This window comes from Sitophilus oryzae, unplaced genomic scaffold (genome assembly GCF_002938485.1).
Source record: "Sitophilus oryzae breed Bouriz unplaced genomic scaffold, Soryzae_2.0 scaffold_1604_pilon_pilon, whole genome shotgun sequence".
NCBI classification, from domain to species: domain Eukaryota; kingdom Metazoa; phylum Arthropoda; class Insecta; order Coleoptera; family Curculionidae; genus Sitophilus; species Sitophilus oryzae.
In genome coordinates, this window is record NW_022146286.1 from 717,621 (window position 1) to 742,894 (window position 25,274).

General features: G+C 33.4%; 3 protein-coding genes across 3 annotated transcripts in view; 1 reads left to right on the top strand and 2 right to left on the bottom strand.

Annotated features, from left to right (window-relative positions):
* The window catches only part of LOC115879988 (flotillin-2), a 398,348-nt gene that overhangs the window by 61,574 nt on the left and 311,500 nt on the right, over nt 1-25,274 (top strand). The window lies entirely within an intron of this gene.
* On the bottom strand, nt 5,796-8,240 carry LOC115879993. The gene is made up of 4 exons (XM_030897073.1): nt 8,191-8,240; nt 8,018-8,124; nt 7,481-7,645; nt 5,796-5,986 (listed from the first exon to the last, which is right to left on the bottom strand). The coding sequence occupies exons 1-4, from the start codon at nt 8,200-8,202 to the stop codon at nt 5,839-5,841; spliced, it is 432 nt and encodes a 143-aa protein (XP_030752933.1). The 5' UTR covers nt 8,203-8,240; the 3' UTR covers nt 5,796-5,838.
* Nucleotides 16,500-25,274, bottom strand: part of LOC115879984 (glucose dehydrogenase [FAD, quinone]-like) — a 36,073-nt gene continuing 27,298 nt past the window's right edge. The window contains exons 4-12 of the mRNA XM_030897057.1: nt 23,834-23,951; nt 23,506-23,674; nt 22,453-22,588; nt 22,209-22,370; nt 21,707-21,891; nt 20,239-20,415; nt 19,657-19,837; nt 18,206-18,402; nt 16,500-16,875 (exon numbers count right to left, since the gene is read on the bottom strand). Coding sequence (XP_030752917.1) covers nt 16,756-16,875; nt 18,206-18,402; nt 19,657-19,837; nt 20,239-20,415; nt 21,707-21,891; nt 22,209-22,370; nt 22,453-22,588; nt 23,506-23,674; nt 23,834-23,951 — 1,445 coding nt within the window. The 3' untranslated portion in view covers nt 16,500-16,755. The remainder of the gene's footprint in view (nt 16,876-18,205; nt 18,403-19,656; nt 19,838-20,238; nt 20,416-21,706; nt 21,892-22,208; nt 22,371-22,452; nt 22,589-23,505; nt 23,675-23,833; nt 23,952-25,274) is intronic.

A 25,274-nucleotide genomic window follows, 5' to 3' on the forward strand; every position in this document is an offset into this window, starting at 1 on the left:
TTGTATAGAGGTAAATTGTGTCCAATGGACTTATTTTAATTCTAAAATTACATAGTAGTTCTATATCCACTGAATATTGGGACACCCTGTATAATCAAATAATACAGGGTGTTCCAGAAATAAGTGCAAGTATTTTAACTGGTAGTATAGTTCAACCCCAGAAACACTATGAGGGTTACTCTATGAGGTTTTTTTCGCGAAATTTTTTTTTGAAAATTCGTAATTTTTTGAAAAATTTTTTGTAAATTTTTTTAGTTCAGTTATAAAAAACATAATTTCTTGATAATATGGCAACATAGGTATTAGATTAAATTTACAAGAAAGAAAATCCAGAAAAGATATCCAGTGGTTCTCAAAATTTTAGCAAAAAATATTTTTTTGGAAATTTTCAAAGTAAATAACTCCGTTATTTTGAACTTATTTGAAAAACGATATAGAGAAAATGTGTTTCTTTTATCGAGATCTACCACCCCTTAAAATACTTGCACTTATTTTTGGGACACCCTGTATAATATAAAGGTAAACGTCACATCGAAAATTTTTATATGAAAACTCCCCTTAGTTTTTGACAAGCGATCATCATTAAAACATATTTTTTTAACAAACTTACCTTGATATAAATGGCCGGTTTTTAACGTACTCAAAACTTCCAAATTTTGACTTCGAAAGTAACTATGATTGGTCACATATCCACTATAAAAACATTCACAATGCACTACGAGCACCGCCAAACAGAAAATTGTTTTTAAATTAAAATAACTCATCACTATAAACTTACAACCCTAACGAATTAACTTGGTAGACTGAATACTGACTATAAAGACATAGTAAAGTTATTGTTATTAGTTAGTCATTAAATTTAGATAATACTTATTGATGTAAACTTGAACTTATGCTTTAAAATTCTTCACTAACGTCACTTTCTTCTTGTTATTGATAATTTGCTTGCAACAGAAATGTTTCTTCGAGATGGTCAAGTGCGTTTATCGAGTGCAAGTATAGGTAGGAATGCGGTAAAAGCTTGATTGCGAGACGAGTTACTTGAAATTTGATGGTATGATTACTGACCCGATGTTTATTTTGTTCTTAAATTAAATTCAAGTCTATGACCGCGAATGTCGACTACTCTTCCGAACAGGTTTGATTGGTATCAGTAGCGGCGCGCGGTTCAATGGATTAGGGGTACAGAAAACAGAAATCTGAGAAAAGAAATAGTTACACGTCCATGTCGTGGGCATAGAGCAATTTTAATAGTCTAAATCTTAAATAATTTAAAAACCATTTATTTTAGGTTTAGGAACATGTATAATCAAAAAGTCAGGAATTGAAAAACCTTTACAATAGTGTAATAAAAAACTGGGTTTCTGTTTGAAAAAAAAATGATTTATGATAATTTTTTAATCGCTCAATTCCATGACAGCTATGACATTCGAACAATTTAATGTTCGAGTGTTATACAGGGTGTCCCAGAAATCAGTGCAAGTATTTTAACCGGTAGTATAGTTCTACCCCAGAAACACGCCTATGAAGTTTTTTTCGCGGAAAAAAAAATTGAAAATTCGAAATATTTTGAAAAATTTTTGAAACTTTTTTGATGGCATCTTGGTGGACATGCCAAGGAGCAACTTTGCCCCAATTTAACTATCTTCGTATCTATTATGGTTTCCGAGATACCAATGCTCGTACCTCGAATTTGTAGCATCATTTGTAGCATTATATAGTATAGTTCAACCCCAGAAACACGCCTATGAGGTTTTTTCGCGAAAAAAAATTAAAAATTCGAAATTTTTTGAAAAATTTTTTTGATTTTTTTTTAGTTAAAAAAACATAATTTCTTGATAATACGGCAACATAGGTATTAGATTAAATTTACAAAAAAGGAAATCCAGAAAAGATCCAGTGGTTCTTAAAATTTTAGCAAAAAATATATTTTTTTGGAAATTTTCAAAGGAAAATAACTCCGTTATTTTCGACTTATTTGAAAAACGATAAAAAGAAAATATGTTTCTTTTATCGAGATCATCCCAACCCTTCAAATACTTGCACTTATTTCTGGGACACCCTGTATAATATTGGCCGAATTTGAATAATTAAATGTTTGGTATAGAGTGTTTAATATCAAAATTCATAAAATTTTACGTAGAATTTAAGTATTTAATAAAAAATGGGGGTGGGGTACCCATTTAATAAGTCCAAAATGACGGAGTTATTTTACTTTGAAAATTAGAAAATAATGAATTTTTGCTAAAATTTGAGAACCACTGACCTTTTCTGAATTTTTTTTCTTGTAAATTTAATCTAATACCTATGTTGCCATATTATCAAGAAATTATGTTTTTTTAACTAAAAACTAAAAAATTTCCAAAAATTTCGAATTTTCAATTTTTTTTTTCGCGAAAAAAAACTTATAGGCGTGTTTCTGGGGTTGAACTATACTACCAGTTGAAATACTTGCACTTATTTCTGGGACACCTTGTATAATTTGTATTTTTGTACAAAATATAACAGCAAACCACACATTATTGTAATTAATGTCTATAGATTTATGGGGGGGGGGGTTATTAATTGGAAAAAGTCTGGTATTTTTAATAAATTCTATGACGAAACGTTTTTGGAATAAATTCAATTAATACGAAAAGTGTTTTGCTATTTAAAGCCATTTTTTGCATTTGCTATTAAATTTGGGGGTGTCGCTTTGCATTTGCCATTAAATTTGAGGGGGTTCAAGTGCATATGTGCACTTTCTGAGGAAACGCCACTGATTGACATTGTAAATACTATATAGCGAGGATTTTTTTAGGTTTACACATTATTTAAATTCGCTGTATTAAGAAATCATTTTTATATATGGAATATGCTAAGTATTTAAAATTATGATCACGAATTGTATAGATAATTAAAACATATGATGCCATAAAATAGGTGTAGAACGCAGTTCTTAAAAATCTTAATATTAGTTATTAGAAATTAAAAAAGCATAACTATTTGATATAAAGTCGGAGTCTCATGCATCCGAAATCCGATGGTACGACATCCGAAATTTGAAGTTATCGTGTGAAATAAAAAAAGCCTGTCACATACATCCGAAAGTTCGTTCCGAAATTTGACAGTTTTAACATTTTTCTGCTGCGCTGAATAGAGATCCATGTCATGTTTTATTGGAGAAACACTTATAAAAATAACTTCCTCGCCAAATATCCCGAAATTGCCCACTTCCCACTAAACTTGTTTTTAAAAACAAATGTTTTAAAAAAAAGTGAGGTTAAAAAACACGATATCGTACAAAAGTTAAACAAAATTTAACTTTATACGACGTCGGATGATTAGTTAAAATTATCGGATAAAAATTGTTGTCAAAATATTTCTTAAAAATCTTACCGTCGGATTATTAGAAATTAAAAAAGCATAACTATTTGATATAATCCTTCTATTAGTGTATTCAAGGATATTTAATTTTTCGTCTTTAATTTCCTAAAATTTTAAATTTTTTGGCTGTTTAGGTGAACCTTACAACTCCTTGATTTAAAAAGTGTTTTGCTGTATCCAACAGGCCTGCAGGTATGGCACTAAATATCTGTGACCACTTTGTACAGGGTGGGTCAAATTCGACGCTTTTTAATGGAAACACCCTTTTCTATAGGAGATAGACAAAAACTAATATCGGTGTCTGGAGCTCAATTTTCATCAAAAATATGATGGTGAAAACTGCACATCAATATCTGTTACCGTTTCGGAGTTACGGAGTGTTTTTCAAAAATGTGCCTTTTTAACAAATCGCTGTAACTTTTTTGCTATGGATAATTTTGTATTTCTATGAAAACATTTCCAAAGCACCTTTTTACGTAGAATATAATGGTTTAAGTATAATTTTTTTAAAGTTAATAATTTAAGAGTTATCAACAGAAATTTTTTTTATTTGGGACACCCGCTATATTTTTAATTAACTGAAAATAATTTAAAATTACCTTTCCAAAAATATAGCACACTTGATATTTTGTTATAATCCCCTTCGAAATACAGAATTTTTAAAAGTTCGCCACTTTTAAGTAGTAGGCTTGGACCCCTTATTGATGATATGTCCTTAATGGAACTCGAAAACCTATTTTTCCAGCAAGAGACGCGACGCACCGCCTCTGAACGCTGAAGTTATCAGCAAATTTTTGCAGCCAATTTCAAGAATATTTGGATAGCTAACCAAGATCCCAGCCGTTGGCCGTCGAGGCCGCCTATGCCCATGGATCTAATCCTATGGATATATTTGCGGAAGAATAAAGGTTTCTTATTTTTCCCTATAATCTAGACAAGAATTAAAAATACTTAGCAGTTATGAGCGGGTATCTTTCACCCCTACTGAGTTAATGAATTCCGCGAGAAATATTCAAAAACTGCCCCGTCTGTCCATAACAGAAGACGGTCGATATGTCGAACACCTGTAGCAAAATTTCATGTCTTGGTTTGCTATTTATTTTTATTGTTGTTATTAGATATAGTTTAAATGTGTTGATGTTGGTTAAATATATTTTAAATTGTTATAATTTGCATCTCTCGTAGCAAATATTATTTTCGTTTTAATTGATGCTCACAGCTAGAATTTTTTTTGCATTACAGCCGGTGCCATTCAAAGCCTACTTATTTAAAGCGGGCGAATTTTTATATACTCTATATCTCGAAGAGGAATCGAGCAAAATATCAAGTGTGTTATATTTTTGGAAAGGTAATTTTAAATTCTTTCCAATAAACTAAAAATATATGGGGTGTCCCATATAAAAAAATCAAATTTTCTGTTGATAGTTCTTAAATTATTAATTTAAAAGAAAATATACTTAAACCATTAAATTCTACGTAAAAAGGTGCTTTGGAAATGTTTTCATAAAAATGCAAAATTTTTGCATAGCAAAAAAGTTACAGCGATTTGTTAAAAATGCATATTTTTGAAAAACACCCCGTAACTCCGAAACGGTAACATATATCGATATGCGATTTTCACCATCATGTTTTTGACAAAAATTAGAGACCAGAACCAGACACCGATATTAGTTTTTGTCTATCTTCTATAGAAAAGGGTGTTTCCCTTTAAAAGCCTCGAATTTGACCCACCCTGTACACTTGGAAATAATCTTAACTTGCAACATTCAAATTTCTATCTGAATTAGATAGAGGAAATGAGGGTTATTCGGAATACTATGAAGCTATGCGTGGCGCTATTATATCTCATTAAATATGGTATATCAAGGAAAATTAAAACAACTTTCGTTGCACGTCATCAACGACACCATGCGTCGTCTTATGGAGTTTGCTGGTAGTCGTATTATGATGTGCAACCATAGTTATTTTAATTTCCACTGGTAAGGCAGCTTGTATTTATTTAGTGGACAACACGATGACAACACGTTATATTTACTATAGGTTTTTGCCTAATTCGAATCGAAATTGAAAATTCGATGTTTTAAATTACGAAATGCATTTCAGTGACACTAACCCTAGGCACTATAAGGTGGTAGTGTAGTACAACAAATTACACTTGGCAATAATAAAATCATAAGTTGAAAACTTATTTGCCTAGTTTTGCATTGTTATCTGTTCAGTTTTATCACGTTTTATTTAAAAATAGTCTCTTAAATTAGTTAAAATCAACTTCTCCAAAATTGTTCAATTTTGGCTTGAAAAAATTTAACAGGGGAGCCAATATTTGGACAGTTCGAAATTTGCATGCGATTTCGAATGTTTCCAACGACGATGCGCAGTAAAATGCAGTAAAATATAGTAAAATATGTTTTATTATTTACGAGTTTTTTACAATAATTACACAATTTAAAATAGAGCGAATTTTAATATTGATTACTGCGTGTCAACAACTTTGGATACAGGTCCTTCAACAGGTATACTTTGAATTCTATAAGCCAGATGGGATCCATGTGCAGCTGAGTTTACGGAGGCTGTACCAGCTAGATCAACATGGGGTCCGTCCAAAGGTACTGCTTCCATTCTGAATAATTGAAAAAAAAATGTAAATTTAATATTATTTTTGATAGACATATAGGATGGCTCAAATATATTTTTACACCGAAGTTGTGTATATTGAAATTCTCTCTGGAGTGTACCATACGATCAAAAAAAAAAACGGCTGGGAAATGACAATCGATGATAATTTTAGCGAGGTCAACCTCTAGCCGTCATTTACTTGGTCCGTACTCTTCCTTATTTATTAATGGCGTTTGCTGCCATTTTGGCCTTAAGAAGGTTCTAATTTATTTTTATATTGGGTAGAAATAACTTTTAAATTGTGTAGTTTAAAATTCGAGAAAAAAAAGTTTTTAGAAATAGAGTTGTGTGTCTGGAAACATTCTACCCTTTTTTAATATTTCGATAATGAGTATTAGTTTCTGACAAGTTTTATGTCAATTTATGACTTCGTCAAAATTGTTATCGATTGTCATTTCCTAGCCGTCTTTGACGCCGTTTTTTCTCGAGCGGATGCTTCTTAATTTTTCTTCTATTGTAGGTAAATTAAATGAAGTAAACTGCTATAAATTTAAATATACTCGATAAACGACTTTTCGATTTTGAAAACAGCTATCATCACTAACAAATTGCTATGGCACCAGTTACCTTAGTTGTCTTTTTATAGAAAAATTGCTTTTTATTCAAAAACTTACAACCTAATATAGTTTGGAAGTGCATTGAGATCTGTATCAATTTATTTAAGAAGGTACAGGGTGTTTGGTTTGAAATCACGAAATTTTTACGTAAAATAAATATTTAAAATAGACCAGCAATTTTTGATACCCCTGTATAAATTTAAGGAACAATCAAATTTTTCAGTTAAGTTATTTCTCTAGCTTAAAATTCAGCAAAAGAATTAATTCTGAAAAGTAACGTACAGGGTGTTTATCAAACCATCTTTTTTATTATAGCATACATATTTAAATATCTCCAAAACCAAAGCTTTTAAACATATTTGACCCTTATAATAAACTGGTTGAAGCCTGGCGCATCCGCCACGACATCAGGGAAAAAAATACATTTTAATTTTATTTTAATTAAATGAAAAACAAAAAATCCGGCGACGACAGTTTTTAGAAGAGCCAATTAGCTGCTATCTTTTAGTAAAAAAAAGCAACTTTCTAGAGCAAGCGTTACTTCAGTAGAGACGACACAGATAAATATTAGCATTTTATAGTATATGTAGATGCCGTTTTTTAGGTTCAAGAGTCTAAAAATTAAATACGGGGTGTTCCATAAGAAAAAATAAACTTTGGTATGGATTTTATATCTGAAACACCCTGCATATTTGAAAATTTTGGGGCAAGCTTCGTTGAATATAATCCTATGCGGATATTAAAGAACTGAGATGTAAAAATAAAGAAAAAATAGTTATGGTGCATATTTAAAATCATTTAAATCATTTTAACATTTAGGCATACCCAGATCGCAATTTTGGATGCAGATTTTTGGCTATATTTTGTTAACTTGGAATTACCTTAACACTCTGTATCCTTTGTCATCAGCTACATAATGTACTGTTCTTTTGTAATATCCATCGCTGTAAGAATACATTCCTTTAACAGACAGCCCATCCCTTTCTTCTGACCTTTGATGGGTCAAGTCGCTTATGTGATCATCGATGTTTGACGAAAATTGATATCTGCAAGTAAATTTATCATAAAGTAAATATTAATATACGGTGTCCTATACCGTGCTTTTATTTTAACTGTGAACATTTTGTGCTATTTTGCTAAAAGTATGTTAATTTTTAAAGCGGAACAGTCAGTGCATTGGATTTGAGTGAATAGTATGCAATCAACACACAACAAATAATATTTTTTGTTTTAAAATATTTTTTTTGTTTAGTTAAAAATAGTCCTAGCTAAAAAAATTACCAAAAATCCTAATATTTGATGAAAAAAAAATATTTTGAATTTTATTTCATGCGTCTATTAATTTTTCGGCGAAAAAACAGTATTGTCTATTGTCGGTATTTCATCCATGGATAATAGGTTGGTTAAAAAAGTACTACCTTGCAGCTTCGTTCTGATGCCTTTCATATTCGCTAGGTACGTAGGTTTTGGATGTTCTCCCTTGCGGCGATGCTAAAGCCAGAGTCACAAAAATGGAAATTATAATCTAAAAATGAATATAAACATTATTTATTAGTTAAATTGAACACTTGCTAATGATAGATATACTCACAATGGACTTCATTTTGCGGTTTTCAGTTTATAGAGATTTGATGGGTATTTAGAAGCAATATGCATTGTTAATTTATTTGGCAGACTTATATAAGTTTATTTTAATTATATAGTTAGAAAGTAAGGTTAATACAGGGTGAGTATCACTAATGTTAGACCTGACTATGTTTGATTGTATTATTTTTATAAAAAAAAATTATACATACATCATACAGATGACTGATTTACCCAATCATCTGGAGTGACTTGGGCCAATCGATTTTATTTATTATCGTATATTATTAATCGTATTATTTATTAATCGACTATTCCAAATGAGACGAAAGTACAACTTTAACGCCTCTTTAAAAAAGTCTAATACAATTTTCGCATAAAATCATCTGGGGAGATAATATTTGACTTTTTCAAAATTTCCGATGTACAGGGTGGTCCGAACTGTATTCCGGAAACTTCGGCAGCATATCCTGCAGATAAAAATAAGTAAAAAAGTTCGTTTAAATGTATGTCCTTAAATGCTGAATTTCGGAGATACAGGGTGTAGAATTTTCATTATTATTTCAATTTTTTCCAAATAATTTCTGAAGTAACGTCAATATTTGGATGAAAATTGGTGTCTGGGAGTTTTTTTTTGATATGAAAAATTGTTGTCAATTTTTCATATCAAAAAAAAAATGATTCAACATTCATTGATAGACATCAAAATTGATTTTGATGTCAATATGACTCCTGCTTGTAGAGGGCGCCACCTACATATTTTTTAACTGGTTTGAAGACTAATAACTTTTCGTCCGTACCTGCATAAAACTACTGAGTGAAAAATATACATTTACGACGTAAAAAAGGCCTCTTGGTAAAAATCGCTTTGGGTAATGGTTCTCGAGATATTTGGAATCAAAATTATCAATACCTGTCATCAGTGACATATATTATTATACATGTTGACTAAATAGTTATCATACTGAAATAAAAAATTTGCAAAGTTTTTCTGTCAAAAGTTCAACAAAAACTGTTTTATCATCATTTTTTTGCAGAAAAATTTATGATTAATTTAAAAAAATTAAAATTTCCCAAATTTATTATTTCAGTCAAATAATTATCTACTCAACCAACGTGTTTATTTTTTGTCAATAATGACATGTATTGACTATTTCCATTCTAAATATCTTGAGAACGGTTGCTCGTAGCGATTTTTACCAAGAGACATTTTTTACGTAAAAAATGAAAGAACTGCCACAGAAACTGCTCTGTACCAGTTAACTGAGCTATAAACCAAAGCACAGGTATGAAAACAGCACTGTGCCTTCTTGAACATTGCAGGGGCGTTTGACAATATACCTCACAAGATTGGTCAAAGCGATCTCTTGAAACAAGAGGGAGCGAACAGTACCATAATTCGCTGGTTTTGGGAAATGCTCTCAACACGAGCAGCAGAGGCTGAATAGGTACCAAAACTGTGATTCAGTGCAAAACAACGCAAGGAACTCCACAAGGTGGGTGACCTCCCCCTACTGTGGAGCTTGGTAGTGGATGAACTTCCACTGGAAGAACTCTAGCGGGAATACACTGCATAGGGTACGCAGACATAGTCATCATTGCAGGGGGAAACATGAAGGCACCCTGGCATTCATTATCAAAGAAGGATTCCACATCGCTGAGAGATGGTGCAGGACTGTCGGGCTGAGTATTGCTCAGATAAAACCACCAGTAGTCCCATTCACCAGAAAGCGAAGTTTGAAAAACTTAGAAAAGAATCCATCTAGATGGAGAGGAAATACTGCCATCACAGGAAGTGAAATATCTGGGAATAACCCTGGATAGTAAGCTTCTCTGGAACAGGCATATTAAGAACATTACCAGCAAAGCCACAAAGGCTCTGATATGCAGAAGACTGGCGGGAAATAGGTGGGGCTGCGCCCCTAACATTGCTGGATGTATACCATGATAGTAAGACCCCATGATTACTTATGGAGCAGTTGCTTAAATGCCAAAACTAGAGCAACATTACAAGCAAGGCAAACCCTGTGCAAAGTACAGAGACTGGCATGTATCTGCATCACAAGGTGCCATGAGAACATGTCCAACACAGCAACAATGGAGGTCATTCTAGACCTAACACCACTGCATATTGTCGTCAGTAGTTATGCCAATGCGACAATGATTAAAGATGATAATTGACGGAAACAGTACTGGGAAATTTTTCGGAGGGCTTAGAACACCCTCAAAAGAAAATTCCACTTCTCCAACTCCAGTGGATGACATACCAAATTTACAACTTTTGAGAAACACCCTCACTGTAGTATTGAGTAATAAAAGGATTGGAAGAAAGAAACGCTTACTCAGCATATAAAGACCGCACATCATGGTATACTGATGCTTCAAAACCAAAGCAGGGACAGGGATAGGAGTATTTGGGTAAAGCTGAATGCTCAGACAATGAGCACCTACCCCAGTATCCTTCAGGCAGAAATTTGCGCTATCGAAGATGCGTACAATTTATCTTGGATAGGAACTATCGAAAACAGGAAATTGCCATCCTATCCGATGAACGGCACTTAACGCGATCAACTCAGTAACCATCAATTCGAAGTTGGTCAAGAATGCCTAGAGAAGCTCGCTCAACAAATTAGGCAAAGAAAATAAAGTCCTCCTACTCTGGGTGCCTGCTCACCAAGGGATAGAAGGCAATGAAAAAAGCAAATGATCTAGCTAGGAAAGGCGAACACTCCACTAACTGGACCAGAACCGTTCTGTTTCCAAACGGGAACCAACTGAAAGCAGGACTGAAGAATCTGGAAGACTCCATCCGTAACTTGGAATGGGTGTCCTCCAACTTGATCTAAGACACTCAAGGATTCATAGAACTTATGACCGAGAAAAAAATCAAAAGTTTTCATGATTTAAGTAAAAAGCAATCTTCGGATTGTCACGGGGTTTTCTAACAGGACACTGTCTCCTCAACTTGAACACCTCAGTAAGGCTGAAACTGAGAAATAAACAGCAGATGCAGATTTTGTGGGGAAAATGGGGAAGCACAGAACACCTTATCACTGAGTGCGCGCCGAGACGACGACCATTCGTGCCATGAACTTTGGCGTCTGATGTCGAGGATGGAGGAAACTTCTTCAGCACTCTGTGGAGCCGTCTCAGATACTGGCTTTCTCAAAGCCCTGAGACTATGATCGAGTTATAACTCAGGTATAACTCAGAAAGAGAATACCTGTCATCATTGACATAAATTAAACATGTTGACTAAATAGTTATCAGACTGAAATAATAAATTTCAAATGTTTTTGTGCCAAAAGTTCAACAGAAACTATTTTATCATCATTTTTCATTTGTTTTATCCTCAATTCAATAAAATAAAAAGTTCCCATATTTATTATTTCAGTCAAATAATTATCTACTCAACGTGTTAATTTTCATCCAAATATTAAGGTTACTTCAGAAATGATTTGGAAAGAATCGAAATAAAAATGAAACTTCTACACCCTGTATCTCCGAAACCAAGCATTTTTATTTATTTTTATCTGCAGAATATGCTGCCGAAGTTTCCGGAATACAGTATGGACCACTTTGTATTATTTAAAAATATATTGATATGTTTTGGAAATCGGAATTGGATTGAACCACTCTGTATATATGGACGTGAGTAAATTCTAATTCTCTTATTAAATATAAATTGAAGTGCATTCCAAAGAAGTAAGTACTTAAAAAGTTATTTGGATTCGTTTTCTAATTAATGTACATTTACGAAAAAATGTTTTATGTAAATTTAATTATTTTACAATTACAGGCAACATTTTTGAACTGTTGTGGAAATTAGCGATGGGAACTATCGAATGAATTAGACTATCGAATGGTTACTGAATGAATGATTTCAACTATCGAATGATTTTATTCGAATAAAATCATTCATTCATTTGTATACTAAAGCATATGTGACAACCTCGCCGTGCGACTAAATGGTTATCGTTGCGCCACGACTAGCGAATGCTTTTGATAAATGAAATTTAGTATTCCTTTGATTTTTGTATGCGTCAGTGCATTATTAGTTCTTCCAAATTTTTATAACTTCGCCTTGTAAATACTGTGCTATTTTTGCGTTTATTAAAATATTTAAAATAGTAAAATAGTAGTTTTTTTTAATTGACGATTGTGTGCGAAGTGGTCAAAATTTTTCCGAAAATTTGTGTGATTTTCCGTAGCCCGATCTTTCAATTATTTAATTTTATATGGTGTATTATGGTTAGGTTAGATTGCATTTTTTTAATGGGAGATTTTGAGAAGTAGCAATTTTTAAGAGAGATGAGATGAACTTACAATTAATTTTAAAAATACATATTTGTATTTTAGATGTTTTAATAATATGAATTAGTTGAACTTAATAATCATATTTAAGTAATGTGGTTAAGTAAATGGTTATCAGACTCAAATTTTGGGGTGAGAAAATTAAATTGAAAGTTTTACACGTGCCAATTTAAAAGACAATGTTTGTATTTTGTTTATGCTAATTCTCTTACATGTAGTTTTTTGCGAAGAAATATTTCAATTATTTTTTAAAGTAAATGCCGGTAAAAGTAATTATTTTTTTTAAATAGTAATATAAAGTAATAAAAAGTAATGTAAATAATTTTGATTTCTAATTTTTTATTTATATTTTCCTTCCATTACACTGCATGCTTAGAAAATTAATAAATGTTTATATTTCATGATTTTAAAATTTGTTGTTAATATAACAAATTAGTTCTGTAATTATTATTATTTAATAAACCAACGTTGCCATTTAGAGACTATATTATTTTTTAAATAGGATCTCATATAAATACTTTTTGACTTCTATTTGTTGTTTATATTTTGCTACTACTTAAAAAAAATGTTTATATTATTAAATGATGTTAAATTTTGTTGTTAATAGGTATAACAAATTATTACTGATATTATCATTTATTAAACCAGTCTTTGCTTAAAAACACATAAAAAATCATTTTCCTACATCCAAAATAAAAAGTATTATTGCAGTGTAACAACAGAATATTAATAAAAAAATGCAAAACATATAGACATACTATCCCTAACTAACTAATGCTAAAGAATAATATTCTTTGCTAATACCAACTAATACGAATATATGGCAACAGCGCCCTTCATAATGTATTTTTTTGTGTAAATACTAGCACCTCAATAAAAAAAATAATGTGTCCTTATCTTTATTTGACTCCGCAAAAAATCAAAGATGCCGGCTTCTTTCATAGCATATGATTGCCACCGACCGCTGTCGGGTTTCTAGGAAAGAAACCTACGTCGCCGGACGACAACTAAAATCCAGTTTATATTTTATTAAAATCGATCCTGACGAATAAATGAATTTGATAAATGAATGAATTTTATAAATGAATGGTTTTTGCTGCCGAATTACTAGAATACAATATTTCAAGGCAGATGACGCATCTATTCGATAATTTTTATTCGAATAGTTTTCGACGAATGTTTTCTTACGAGCTATCGAATTATTCGAATGAATTGCAACTATCGAATGTTTCGATAGTATTCATTCGATAGTTCCCACTACTAGTGGAAATGCTTGTAATTTTATTTATTTTGCCCTATATGTTTTGCTCTTAGGCCAGTCAATAGAGATTTCGTAATAGCTTCCTCTACATCATTGAAAAAATGAGCAAGCTTTGGGGTAAGAGTGCAGAAGAAGATTCGAATTTCTTATTCTTCGTTCGAAGATAGATTATGGCTCGGTGGTATACTCTACTGCTTGCAAATCAACCTTACAGCTCCTGGACCGCGTACAAAATGCATGTTTAAGGCAAGCTCTTGGAGCTTTTTACACAAGCCCCGCAACTAGCCTATGTGCTGAAGCGGAAATAGAGCCCCTTAAATATAGAAGGAGGAAGCTAGCGCAATCCTACCTCATTTCGGCATTGGCAAATCCTAGCCATATAGTGAGAGAAACCTGCCTATGATAATCAATGAAATCCATTACGAAAATCCTCCATGGCTAATACCTGAAACTGAAGTAATATTAGACCTGAACAAACTAAAACGTCAAGACACATCGCCTAAAATATATCAACAAAAGTCCCAGAAAATACTAGACCAGTACAACGAAAAAATTGTTATTTATACTGATGGCTCCAAAACACAAACAACCTGGTGCTGGATATACAATTATTACCAACGGGTCAGCTTTCCAATGGACTTTAAGACATGAAGCATCCACTTTCTTCACAGAACATTTTGCGATCTGGAAAGCCTTATCCTATGTCATTGAGGAATATAATCAATCTAGAGTTTTAATTATTGTTCCTGACTCTTTAGAGATCGTGTCTAAAATAAATGACATATTTGTCCATGATCCTCTGAAACAAAAAATTCACAGGCTTATTCGAGAATGCAGCGAAAAGAGAAACAAACTCACGTTTGTTTGGGTCCCAAGCCACACTAATATACTTGGCAACACAATGGCAGATGAAGCTGCTCAGCAAGCTGCTAGAATTGATTTCCCTTATATTAGTAAATATGATCGTAAAGTACTACTGCATAAAAGAACAGAAAGGGAATGGCAGGATGAGTGGGCAGGTAAACCTTCAAAGCTTTGCGCAATAAAACAAGATCCGTCAACCCCATCCTTACGTCTTTTACTAGAACGAGCTGATGGATCCAAAGTGCGTCTGCTTCGTATTGGGCATACTACGGTGCCTCATGCATATCAGACTATGCACATTGGAGAAATACCTCCCATCTGCATAGTATGTGATGTAGAGTTGACAGTAACTCACATTATATATGCATGTCCTCAATATACGGTAGAAAGAAACAGATTCGATATACGTGGTGAAATTCGTGAAAATTTAACTGAGGAGGAAAAAATTAAAATTATTTTGAAATTATGAAAGATATTAATATATACCACCAACTGGTTGGCTCGCCTGTGATACTCTAATCCAACTGTGATACTGTGATGTAAATAATTACCTATTTTTCTTGTTGTTTTTTTTGTTTTCTCTATTTTTTGTGTTTAGTTATTTTGATCTGTTTGTCACTCAACTTGAAATGTTTATGTCAATGTAGATTTTTAAATTTTAATTGTCCTTGTAAGAGTGAACCCCTTAAGGATATTGAGATAGATTCCTGTAATTGCATCATTAACAATAACGAGTTGTATATGGCTAATGATCCTGGTGATCGATGCCTAGGAAAAAAAAAGAGTGCAGAATGCATGTCATGCGTTGTATGCCATCGTAAGGAAAACTCCTCTGGTTTGATGAACTTAATGAATGCAGAAATTAGCAAGCATGTAAGAATTAAGTCCTTTTTAATTTTCTCTATATTATTTTTATTTTGTATAGAAACCTAATTTGCTGTTACCTCCATCTATGGTTACGTAAGTAAAGCAAGCTTGTTGGTTCCAGTAGGCCGCTGGTTTTATTTCGTGGTACGATTCGTACGAACTGCCGCTAGATGGCGATATCGTGTAGACTTTGTTACTGTGGTAGTACCTTTGGTACTCAAATGCGATTTCTGCGTTTTCTTTATCAAATCGAAGGATCCAGCAAACTTGATGATGGGGATATATCTCCGAAACTGGTCGTCGGATGGCTTTTTCTTCGATCTGATGAACTCAATGCAGAATTTGGCACACATGTAGGGGTTAAGGCCTTTTTAATTTTCTCTAAATATACTATTTTTATTTTATTTAGAACCCTACTTTACTTTTAGCTCCATCTACGGTTACGTAGGTGAAACAGGCCTGTTAAAGGTTTCCCTTCCGTTTCTCTTCCGTTTACATAAAAATTATAGCATGTAAATAAATAGGACAATCCGTTCCATATCCTTTCCTTCCATACATTTTCTTGGCGGACGGACTGAAGCGTATCGGAAACAGCATTGTTACGTTCTTACATTTGTACCAGTTCTGTTAAGATTTTGCTGATATTTATTTATTCTTTTAGCTCTTAATTAAATCTATTACCTTTTTCAAAAGATACAAATTTTTAAAATAAAACGTTCGTAATGATATAAATTGTACAATAAAAGTATGGAACTGATACGGAATGGAAGCTTACGTATAGCGTCAATACAATAAAAAATATGGAACGGATATGGAATGGAAACGGAAGGTATAGTGAGAATCAACCTTTAAACTATTTTGCTCACGATTGTTTGCTTCACAATGTAGAAAAGAATAAAACAAAGAAACGTTAAAAAATTGTCAATTTTATTTGGGTACTTGGGTACTATTATATACTAGATACGTACTACATATTTACAAATATATAGCGACCGCTAAAAAGTTTGCAATATGGGTATGAATAGACTGTGGTTTGTATCAAACTTTTTAAAGGTTACTGTATATGGACTACTGGTTTGTTACTATATCTACTAATTGAGAATATTATGGAATTATTTCATATGACTTTGACAGTTTAACATTAACATTCCTTGTCCAATTTTATACAACAAAATACTATAGAGGGTGTTAATTTATTGAACATGTCTCGCATTGAAATTATAATTAATTTTAATAAATATATCACAGCGTATTTTTGAAGTTGTCCTACTGAGTTTTGAAGCCCCAATCTTGTTTGATCATGTCGGATCCCTTTTCTGCTATTAGGAATGTGGGAGCATTAGTGTGTGCGGCTGGTATTTCTGGTATCACAGATGCGTCCATCACCTGTTTTATGAAATAAATTATACACATTTAATAAAATTGAAACAACTTTAATTTATTATTATATATAATTATTTTTTATTTTTTATCTAATTTATAAACTAACTTTTTTTTACATTAAACGTCTGATTAGTTTTAAAAGTAAGCTTGTTCCCCTATTTGATTTTTTTTTAATTTTGAAAAATCGATTTTGCGTATATTTTACAGTATATTGTAGACCTAAACGCGTCACTTTTAATCTGCATCACAGGAGCCATGAGAATCTGCCCAACAGCAGCGATGGAAGTCTTTCTAGGCCCAAGACCATTGCATATTGTCATTGGGAGATATGCCAATGCGACAAATTTAGAATGGTCATTGACGGAAACAGTACTGGGAGAATTGTCATCTCATGAGCTTGGAACACCCTCACTGTAGTACTGAGCTTTGAGAAACACCTCATTGTAGTATTGAGCAACAAAAAGAATGGGAAGGGAGAAACGTCTGCTCAGCAGGTAAAAAACAATTCCATAACGTGGTATACTTAGGGTTTCCATACGTGGTATACCGATGCTTCCAAAACTACAGCAGGTACAGGGATAGTAGTATTTGCAGCACCTACTCCAGCATCCTGCAGGCAGAAACCTCGCTATCGGAAGATGCGTACAACTTATCTTTGTCAGGAACTGTTGGAAACAAAAAATAGCCATCTTATCCAAGAATAAAGCAGCCTTAAGAGCGAATTTGAAGTTGGTCAAAGAATGCCTAGAGAACAAATTAGGCAAAGAAAATAAAGTCATCCTACTCTGGGTGTCAGCCCCCAAGGTATAGAAGGTAATAAAAAAGCAAATGATCTAGCCACACTCTACTAACTGGACCAGAACCGTTTTGCTTCTGAAGTGGAAACAAACTTAAAGCAGAACTCAAGAACTTGGAAGACTCCATCCGTAACCCCGAATGGGAGTTCTCCAAGAGTTCTCCAACGGTCTAAGACACTCGAAGAAATGTCACGACCGAGAAAAATTAAAGATTTTCATTGATTTAAGTAAAATCAATCTTCGGATTGTCACGGGGTGTCTTCGGATTGTCAACAGGACTCTGTCTCTTTAATGAACACCTCAATAGATATAAAATAGTAAATACGACAAATGCAGATTTTGTGGGAACGATGGGGAAATACCAGGTCACCTCATCAATGAGTATGCCGAGAGGACAGTCGATCATGCCATTAACTTTGATACGACTAATATTGGAGATGGAGAACTGACCTCTGTAAAACCGTTTCAGATATTGGTTTTTAAAAGCCCTGAGACTGAATGATTTCATGATAAACAGTTCTTAATTGTTTACTTACTCTAAGTCCCTGTATTCCATATACTTTTAGTCGGGGATCTACAACTGCACGTTTATCAGTTTTCGGGCCCATTTTGCAAGTCCCACTTTGATGATAGATCGTGAAGGTAAAGTGTCTGGCCATACACTCGAAATATGCGTCGCTTCCAAAAGGTCTATCAGCACACTGTGGTATTGGAATGTTGTGCAATTTAGCGCCTGAAAATGCATTTTTGTTTTATCTAGGAAAAGGGCCCACAGTAAATACAAAATAACAGTTCAATACTCAGTAGCGTCTGAAAGATTATTGAGTAGATGAGCTTAAATAAGGAGGTGATTCAATTTAAAATATAATTACTTTTTTAACAACTTTTAGTAAATGTTACTCTCGTTAGTTATTAACAATTACTAGTAAAAGTTGACCAAGTTCTTCTTTAAAATACGACATTTATTAGCCCAATCTATATACCGGGTGCGTCTCAAAAGTGGCTCACCCCCTATAACTTTTTTATTTTTTCAGATAAAAAATCGAGACTTGGTATGTTAGTTTATGACATAAATTAGGATTAATTGACGGTATTCAATTGTTTTCGGTCACTTCCTGTTTCACCGGAAATCACTGCAACTTTTTAAATGGCACCCTCGGTGTTTTGTTACTTTATTTTATAGAAAATGACACTCTGAATAGGATGACACATATGACAAAGATGACAAGACATATGTCAACTTATAACATTTTCGAATATGGTTTATTTGAAATAGCAACATGCAATTCATAACGACAATTTGAATCGAAATACCAAGTGTGTGGTACCAAATTATTCGTAAAAAAATGCTTTTTCCAAATATGCTAATGAGCCACCCTCGTTCCATTTGAAAAAATTGAGATATGATTAAAAATACGATTTAAGCATATTTTAACTGGTTAGGACATGACACTAAAAACATTAGACGATCAAAACTATTGTTTCAAGGCTCCTTGATTAAAAAAAAATGTTTTTAACACAGCCATGGCACTCTAGATTGAAATTTAGAATACAGTTTTGTTTGCACTGAAAATGTCAAGAGTTGGTATATAATGTGTCATTATATTCAGAGTGTCATTTTCTATCGAATAAAGTTAAAAAATACCGAGAGTGCCATTTAAAAATCAAAAGTTTTAATCATTTCCGGTGAAACAGGAAGTGGCCGAAAAGAATTGAATACGTCAATCAATCCTAATTTATGTCATATACTATCACACCAAATCCAGTTTTTTATCTGAAAAAATAAAAAAGTAATAGGGATGAGCCACTTTTGAGGCGCACCCGATATATTTTTCTAATTATTCAACCGAAAATAATATATTTCTTTAAAAATTAACGAATGGGTAAAGGATTCTAACACTAAATTGCATTTTATTCGGTTCCATTTAAAATGGACAAAGCTGGTTTTTCCCGTGCAGTCTTCATATACTTTGTAGTAGTAACATACCCAAAGCTTGCAGTGCTGGTTCACTAGTGATATTTAAAACCAAACGAACTCCTTTTATCATAGTTTCCATGTCTTTGGGATCGGCAAAATAGTTAGGAAATATAAAGGGTTTCGTTTTGTAATTTGCATTTTTCAGCATCAGTCTGCCTTTACTTTTGGGTCGTAGCAACATGGGGAAGACCTAGAAGTATAAATTTTATATTTTGTTGTACCAAATTGCAATTATTAGAAAACGTAGACTTAAACGTAGTAAAAACAGAAACTACTTATTTACTAGCCAAATAAAAATGAAAATAAAAACACTAATTCACCACAATATACCAAAACGCTTTATTTTTGCACAGGACGCGCGTTTCGCTAACCATGTTAGCATCATAGGCAGATGATTACAACTAAGTTTGAGTTTTAATCATATGCTGATGATTCTAACATGGTTAGCGAAACGCGCGTCCAGTGCAAAAGTAAAGTGTTTTATTTTGCTGTTGTAAACCATAGCTTCCAACCCCCCAACTGGAAGTACTTATTTACCCCAACTAAAATAACTCATTAAATTCATACAAGTTACCTCCTCAAGTTGCTTACCATAAATGAATCTTTGGACTCGATCGGTTTATAAACTGCATTGTATATTTCGTCAGTGATTCCAAAATCTTTTCGCAATGATATGTCGGATACAATTGAACCGCCCTGGAACAAGAGCTCCATATCTGGATATCCGTCTGGATCGTTAGGGTGATCAAAGTCGTGGAATACCAAGACCTGTTTAAATACATTTATGATATAGTTTGACGTAGGAGATTGGCTCAGTGCATTCACTGAATCAATCTGCGACAGACTTATTTATTTTTTCTTTAGTCTTCTGAGTTTGACTAACTATAGTTACATTATTAGTATGTTATTATTGCTTTTAATAAAAATATACTCTTTAAATTTTCGTTTCATTTAATGATATTCGTTTTGGACAACTCTAGTTAATCTAACCAATCTTCTGGTGTTAACTAAAGAGCAGTTACAACAACTAAACAAGGATATTTTAAATGCTATTGATATAACAAAAAAATATGATCAAAACATATAACATGTACAGGGTGTACCAGGCTAAGCCTGCATTAAAAGTTTCTAGAGGACTACAATATCTAGATCGGAGATTTTTTGCACATCATTGTTTTACAACGAGATCTATTGATTAAAAATATTTTCAATATGGCGGTACTTTCGGAAATACCGGAAGTTGACAGCAACTTTCTTATTTTATATAGGTGTCCCAATTTTTTATTACATACTTACATTCTCTGTAAAATTCTATGAATACTACACTCTATACCTAACATTAACCGTTTTTGAGAAAAAAATATTTAAAATTTTTCGACGAAAAAAACTCCCTGTCAAAAAAAATTGTATAGCGTAAAAGTCAAATATAGTGATTACCACAGTCACTATGACATAAAGAGAAGACATGTGGCTGTCTATTTCAAAAATTGAATTGTTCGAATGTCATATTATAATAATGGCGGTAACTAGTGGGTTTCCATTTGAAAAAAATATTTATGATAATTTTTTAATCGCTCAATTCCATGACAGCTTCGGCCATTATTCTATGACATTCGAACAATTTAATTTTTGAAATAGATAGCCACATGTCTTCTCTTTATGCCACAGTGGTTGTGGTAATCACTAAATTTGACATTTAAGCTAAACACATATTTTTGACAGGCAGTTTTTTTCGTCCAAAAATGTTAAATATATTTTTTCTCAAAAACGGATAATGTTCAGTATAGTGTTTAATATCAAAATTCATAAAATTTTACAGATAATTTAAGTATGTAATAAAGTAAGGCTATTTAAAATAAGGAAGTTGCTGTCAACTTCCGGTATTTCCGAAAGTTCCGCCATATTGAAAATATTTTTAATCGATAGATCTCGTTGTGAAACAATGATGTGCAAGAAAATTCCCATCTAGATATTGTAGTTCTCTAGAAACTTCTAATGCTCAGCCTGGGACACCCTGTATAAATGGCGGAAACATTGTTTACTCTAATAAGAGTCTTACCTCACATCCTCCAGGAATAGTCAGAGGACCTTGTCGTCTATTCAAATAATCTTTCAAATTTTTCAAGTTCATAATCTTCTCCGTTTTTAGAGACACTGGCTCGTTTATGAGAAAAGTAAGTCCACCAATAGCGATGTGGTCCATTAGATTAAATCCAACTCTTAAGTTACTAAGGACTGGTATTCCTGTAATTTGGAAATTTACAATTAATCTGCTAATTATAATAATACAACTAATCTTAATTATTCTTATACAAAAATGTGTTTAAATCCTAATAATAGTTTCTTATACAGTAATGGGGCAATCAGTTTAGCCCTTAGGTTTAGCTAAATCGGTGGAACAAATTATTAGAGTTTTAAAAATGGTTTTAAACTGTTCCTCTAGACTTGATATGTGTCCAAAGTCCCCCTAAATAGACTATTTTCAATTTTATAACTTTTACATAATAAATTGTACTTGTATCTAATTATGCTCTTTGTTACAGGTAAGAACACATCCCTACCTAGCTGTTTCAAATGTTTACTAGGACCAATGCCGCTCAGCATGAGGAGTTGCGGAGAGTTTATAGCTCCGGCCGACACAACAACTTCCTTTCTAGCTCTGATTATGTGAGTCTGACCATTTTTTTGCATTTCGATTCCTTGAACTTTTTTCGTCGCAGGGTCTGCAAATAAAAAAAATAGGTACATAATATATTAACACCTAGTGGTAAGTAGTTTTTTCGTAAGTATAAGTAATTTACATACCGATAATAATTCTTTTGACCATCGAATACTTTGATAGATGCAAATTAGGTCTGGTTCTGATGGGATGTAGATATGCTCTGCTGCTGCTCTCTCTTACACCTTCGTTTAATGTCAGTTGGAGATATGATACACCAATCTAGTAAAATAAATAACATAAAAAACTGTTTTTAAAATTTATACTATACAGGGTGTTCCTATATTCCGTGGGCGAAGTAGTATAGAACCATTATAGACACTAAAAGAATTTCAGACTTGCTGGATCGTTGTCTTTATTTTTAAAATGGTGAAGCAACCAAAATAAAAAAGTACCTATAGTTAAAGCATTATGTCATGAATCAATCACCATCATCTTGAAACTAAAAGAATTTCAGACTTCAACAGTCGATCTGCGGTACGAGAGGTACTGGGTTCGATCCCCAGCCAGTACGGTAGCTTTATTTATTTAAATAAAAGTATTGGTTTATCTAAATAGAGCGACCAACGAGCCGTCTCCTCAAGAAAGGCAATGGCAAACCACTTTGAGTATATTTGCCTTGTACAGCCTCTCAAATAGTGCCGTTCGGATTCGGTGATAAACTGTAGGTCCCGTGTATTTGTAAAACATTGATGACACACGTCACAAGTACATGCGAGAGATTGCCGACGCTCTGCATAGAGTATGGCACTGTAAGAAGAAGAAGAAGAAGAAGAAGAAGTAAGAAGAATCTTTGGATTGTTATTTTTTTTAACAGGATACTGTCTCCTCAACGAACACCTATTGAAGCTAAGAAACAACGGCGAATGCAGATTCTGTTGGGAATATGAACATCATCATTCGTCTCATAAACTTTGGCATGACTGTTATCGGAGTTGGATAACTAACCTCTGTAAAACCGTCTTAGATACTGGCTTTTGTCAAAGCCTCTGTAAGAAAAGACTGTGTGAGACTCAGTAAAGACTGTGTGGGAAGTTATAACTCAAGAAAGGGGGACACAATAAATCTATAAGGTCTATCAGCTTAGGTCCTCCCATAAAATCTACAATCATACTGTCTTCTCAGGAATATATACTTACTTGAGTAGGCCCGTTATAGTCAGTGTATGGAATACCATATTGCTGACTCGAGTTTACAATAGCATCGGCAATTTTTGTTCGGTAGGGGGCATAACTGACATCTAAATATCCGTCATAACCATGATAGCGTTGATCGTGAGGAGTAGGTATACTGAAGTTCTCAATTTTTCTACCAAGAAAAATTTACTTTAATATAGAATTTATAAATGGTCGTAAAGTACAGTATGATCGAAAAAAAACGGTGTCATTAATTTCCAAGCCATCTTTGAATCTTTCCGCTATCTTTTTTTCGATCATATGCTATTCAGTATAAGTATACTTTTGTTACCTAAAATATGGCAGAACGTCTTTATAAGACCATCCGACATTACCCATTGCTGCCCAGTTATCAAAATCTCGTCTGTTCCCTCTGGTGTATATCATGTAATTCAAAACACTAGACCCACCTGAAAAGGAAAACTTAATTAATACAGATTTTTCATTGTAAGAATTCATTTTACTTGAGTTAGTTTATATTTTAACAATCTTCTGTTTAAGAAGACACACTACAGGGATTTCGTAAGGCAGAAGAGGTAGACAGATAATTATCTATTATAGTTTCTATAAAATTTTTCCATAAGTACTCCATGCTAACTTAATGGAGTAGTTGTGGAAGAAACTCAATCATATTTAAATCTAGAATGCCACTCTATTTAAAGAAGAAAACGTTCGACCAATGTGTACTACCAGTCATGACCTGTGCATGCGAAACCTGGACACTTAAAACGGACATCATAAGGAAACTGCAGGTCGCATAACGCTCAATGGAACGAAATATGCTGGGAATAGAGAGACCGTAAAAGAATAGAGTGGATGCGACAAAAGACCAGAGTAATAGATGTAATCCACAGAGTCAAATCCCTCAAATGGCAATGGGCAGGACCCCTGGAAAGAAGAACGGACAACAGATGGACCACAAAAATTACAGCATGGCGCCCACGAGGAATTAAGAGTCCTAGAAGAAGACCGAACCTATGATATTGGCAATTAGCAAGGATAACTTGGTCCAAAGAGAGTATCTAAACATGCATGTGAGGGAGGCTACACTAGAGATCTGCACGGGCCGGGTAGCCCGAACGGGCCTCAGGCCAGGCCCGGCCCGAACACGGGCCACGGGCCGGGCCGGTTTCGTACTGTCAATAGGGGTCGGACCTCGGGCCGGGCCGGTTCCGCACTTTAAATAAACACAACTTTGCTTCTGTACATGTTTTTGAGACACCCTGTATTATAATAGGTATTTTAGGCTATGTTTTTGTGAAATTGATAGATTGTCTGGAATCGACAAAGAACTACTTGGAATAATTGTAATTGAAAGGATTTTTGTAATTTTATTTTGATCATTTTATTTTAATGGTTCGGGCCGGGCCGGACTAGTTTAAGTTTTAACTTTCCACAAACCGGGCCGGGCTTACAAAACCTACTTCTCTTCTCGGGCCGGGCCGGGTCGGGCTACAAAAAACCGGCCCGTGCAGGTCTCTAGGCTACACCATAACTGGAAATGGTTGAATAAGCTGAGAGTGATGATGATGATGATACTCGCAAATATATAATACCATGATTACATGATACATGATACCATGATACAACGATCGAAAAAAACGTCGTCAAAGACGATGTCATTTACTAAAAGTCCGGTATTATTAAGATATTTCCAGGAATAAAGAATAAAATGTTGAAAAGTTACCTGTGAACATTTTTATGTCAATTAAATTTACATTTTTAACAACTGT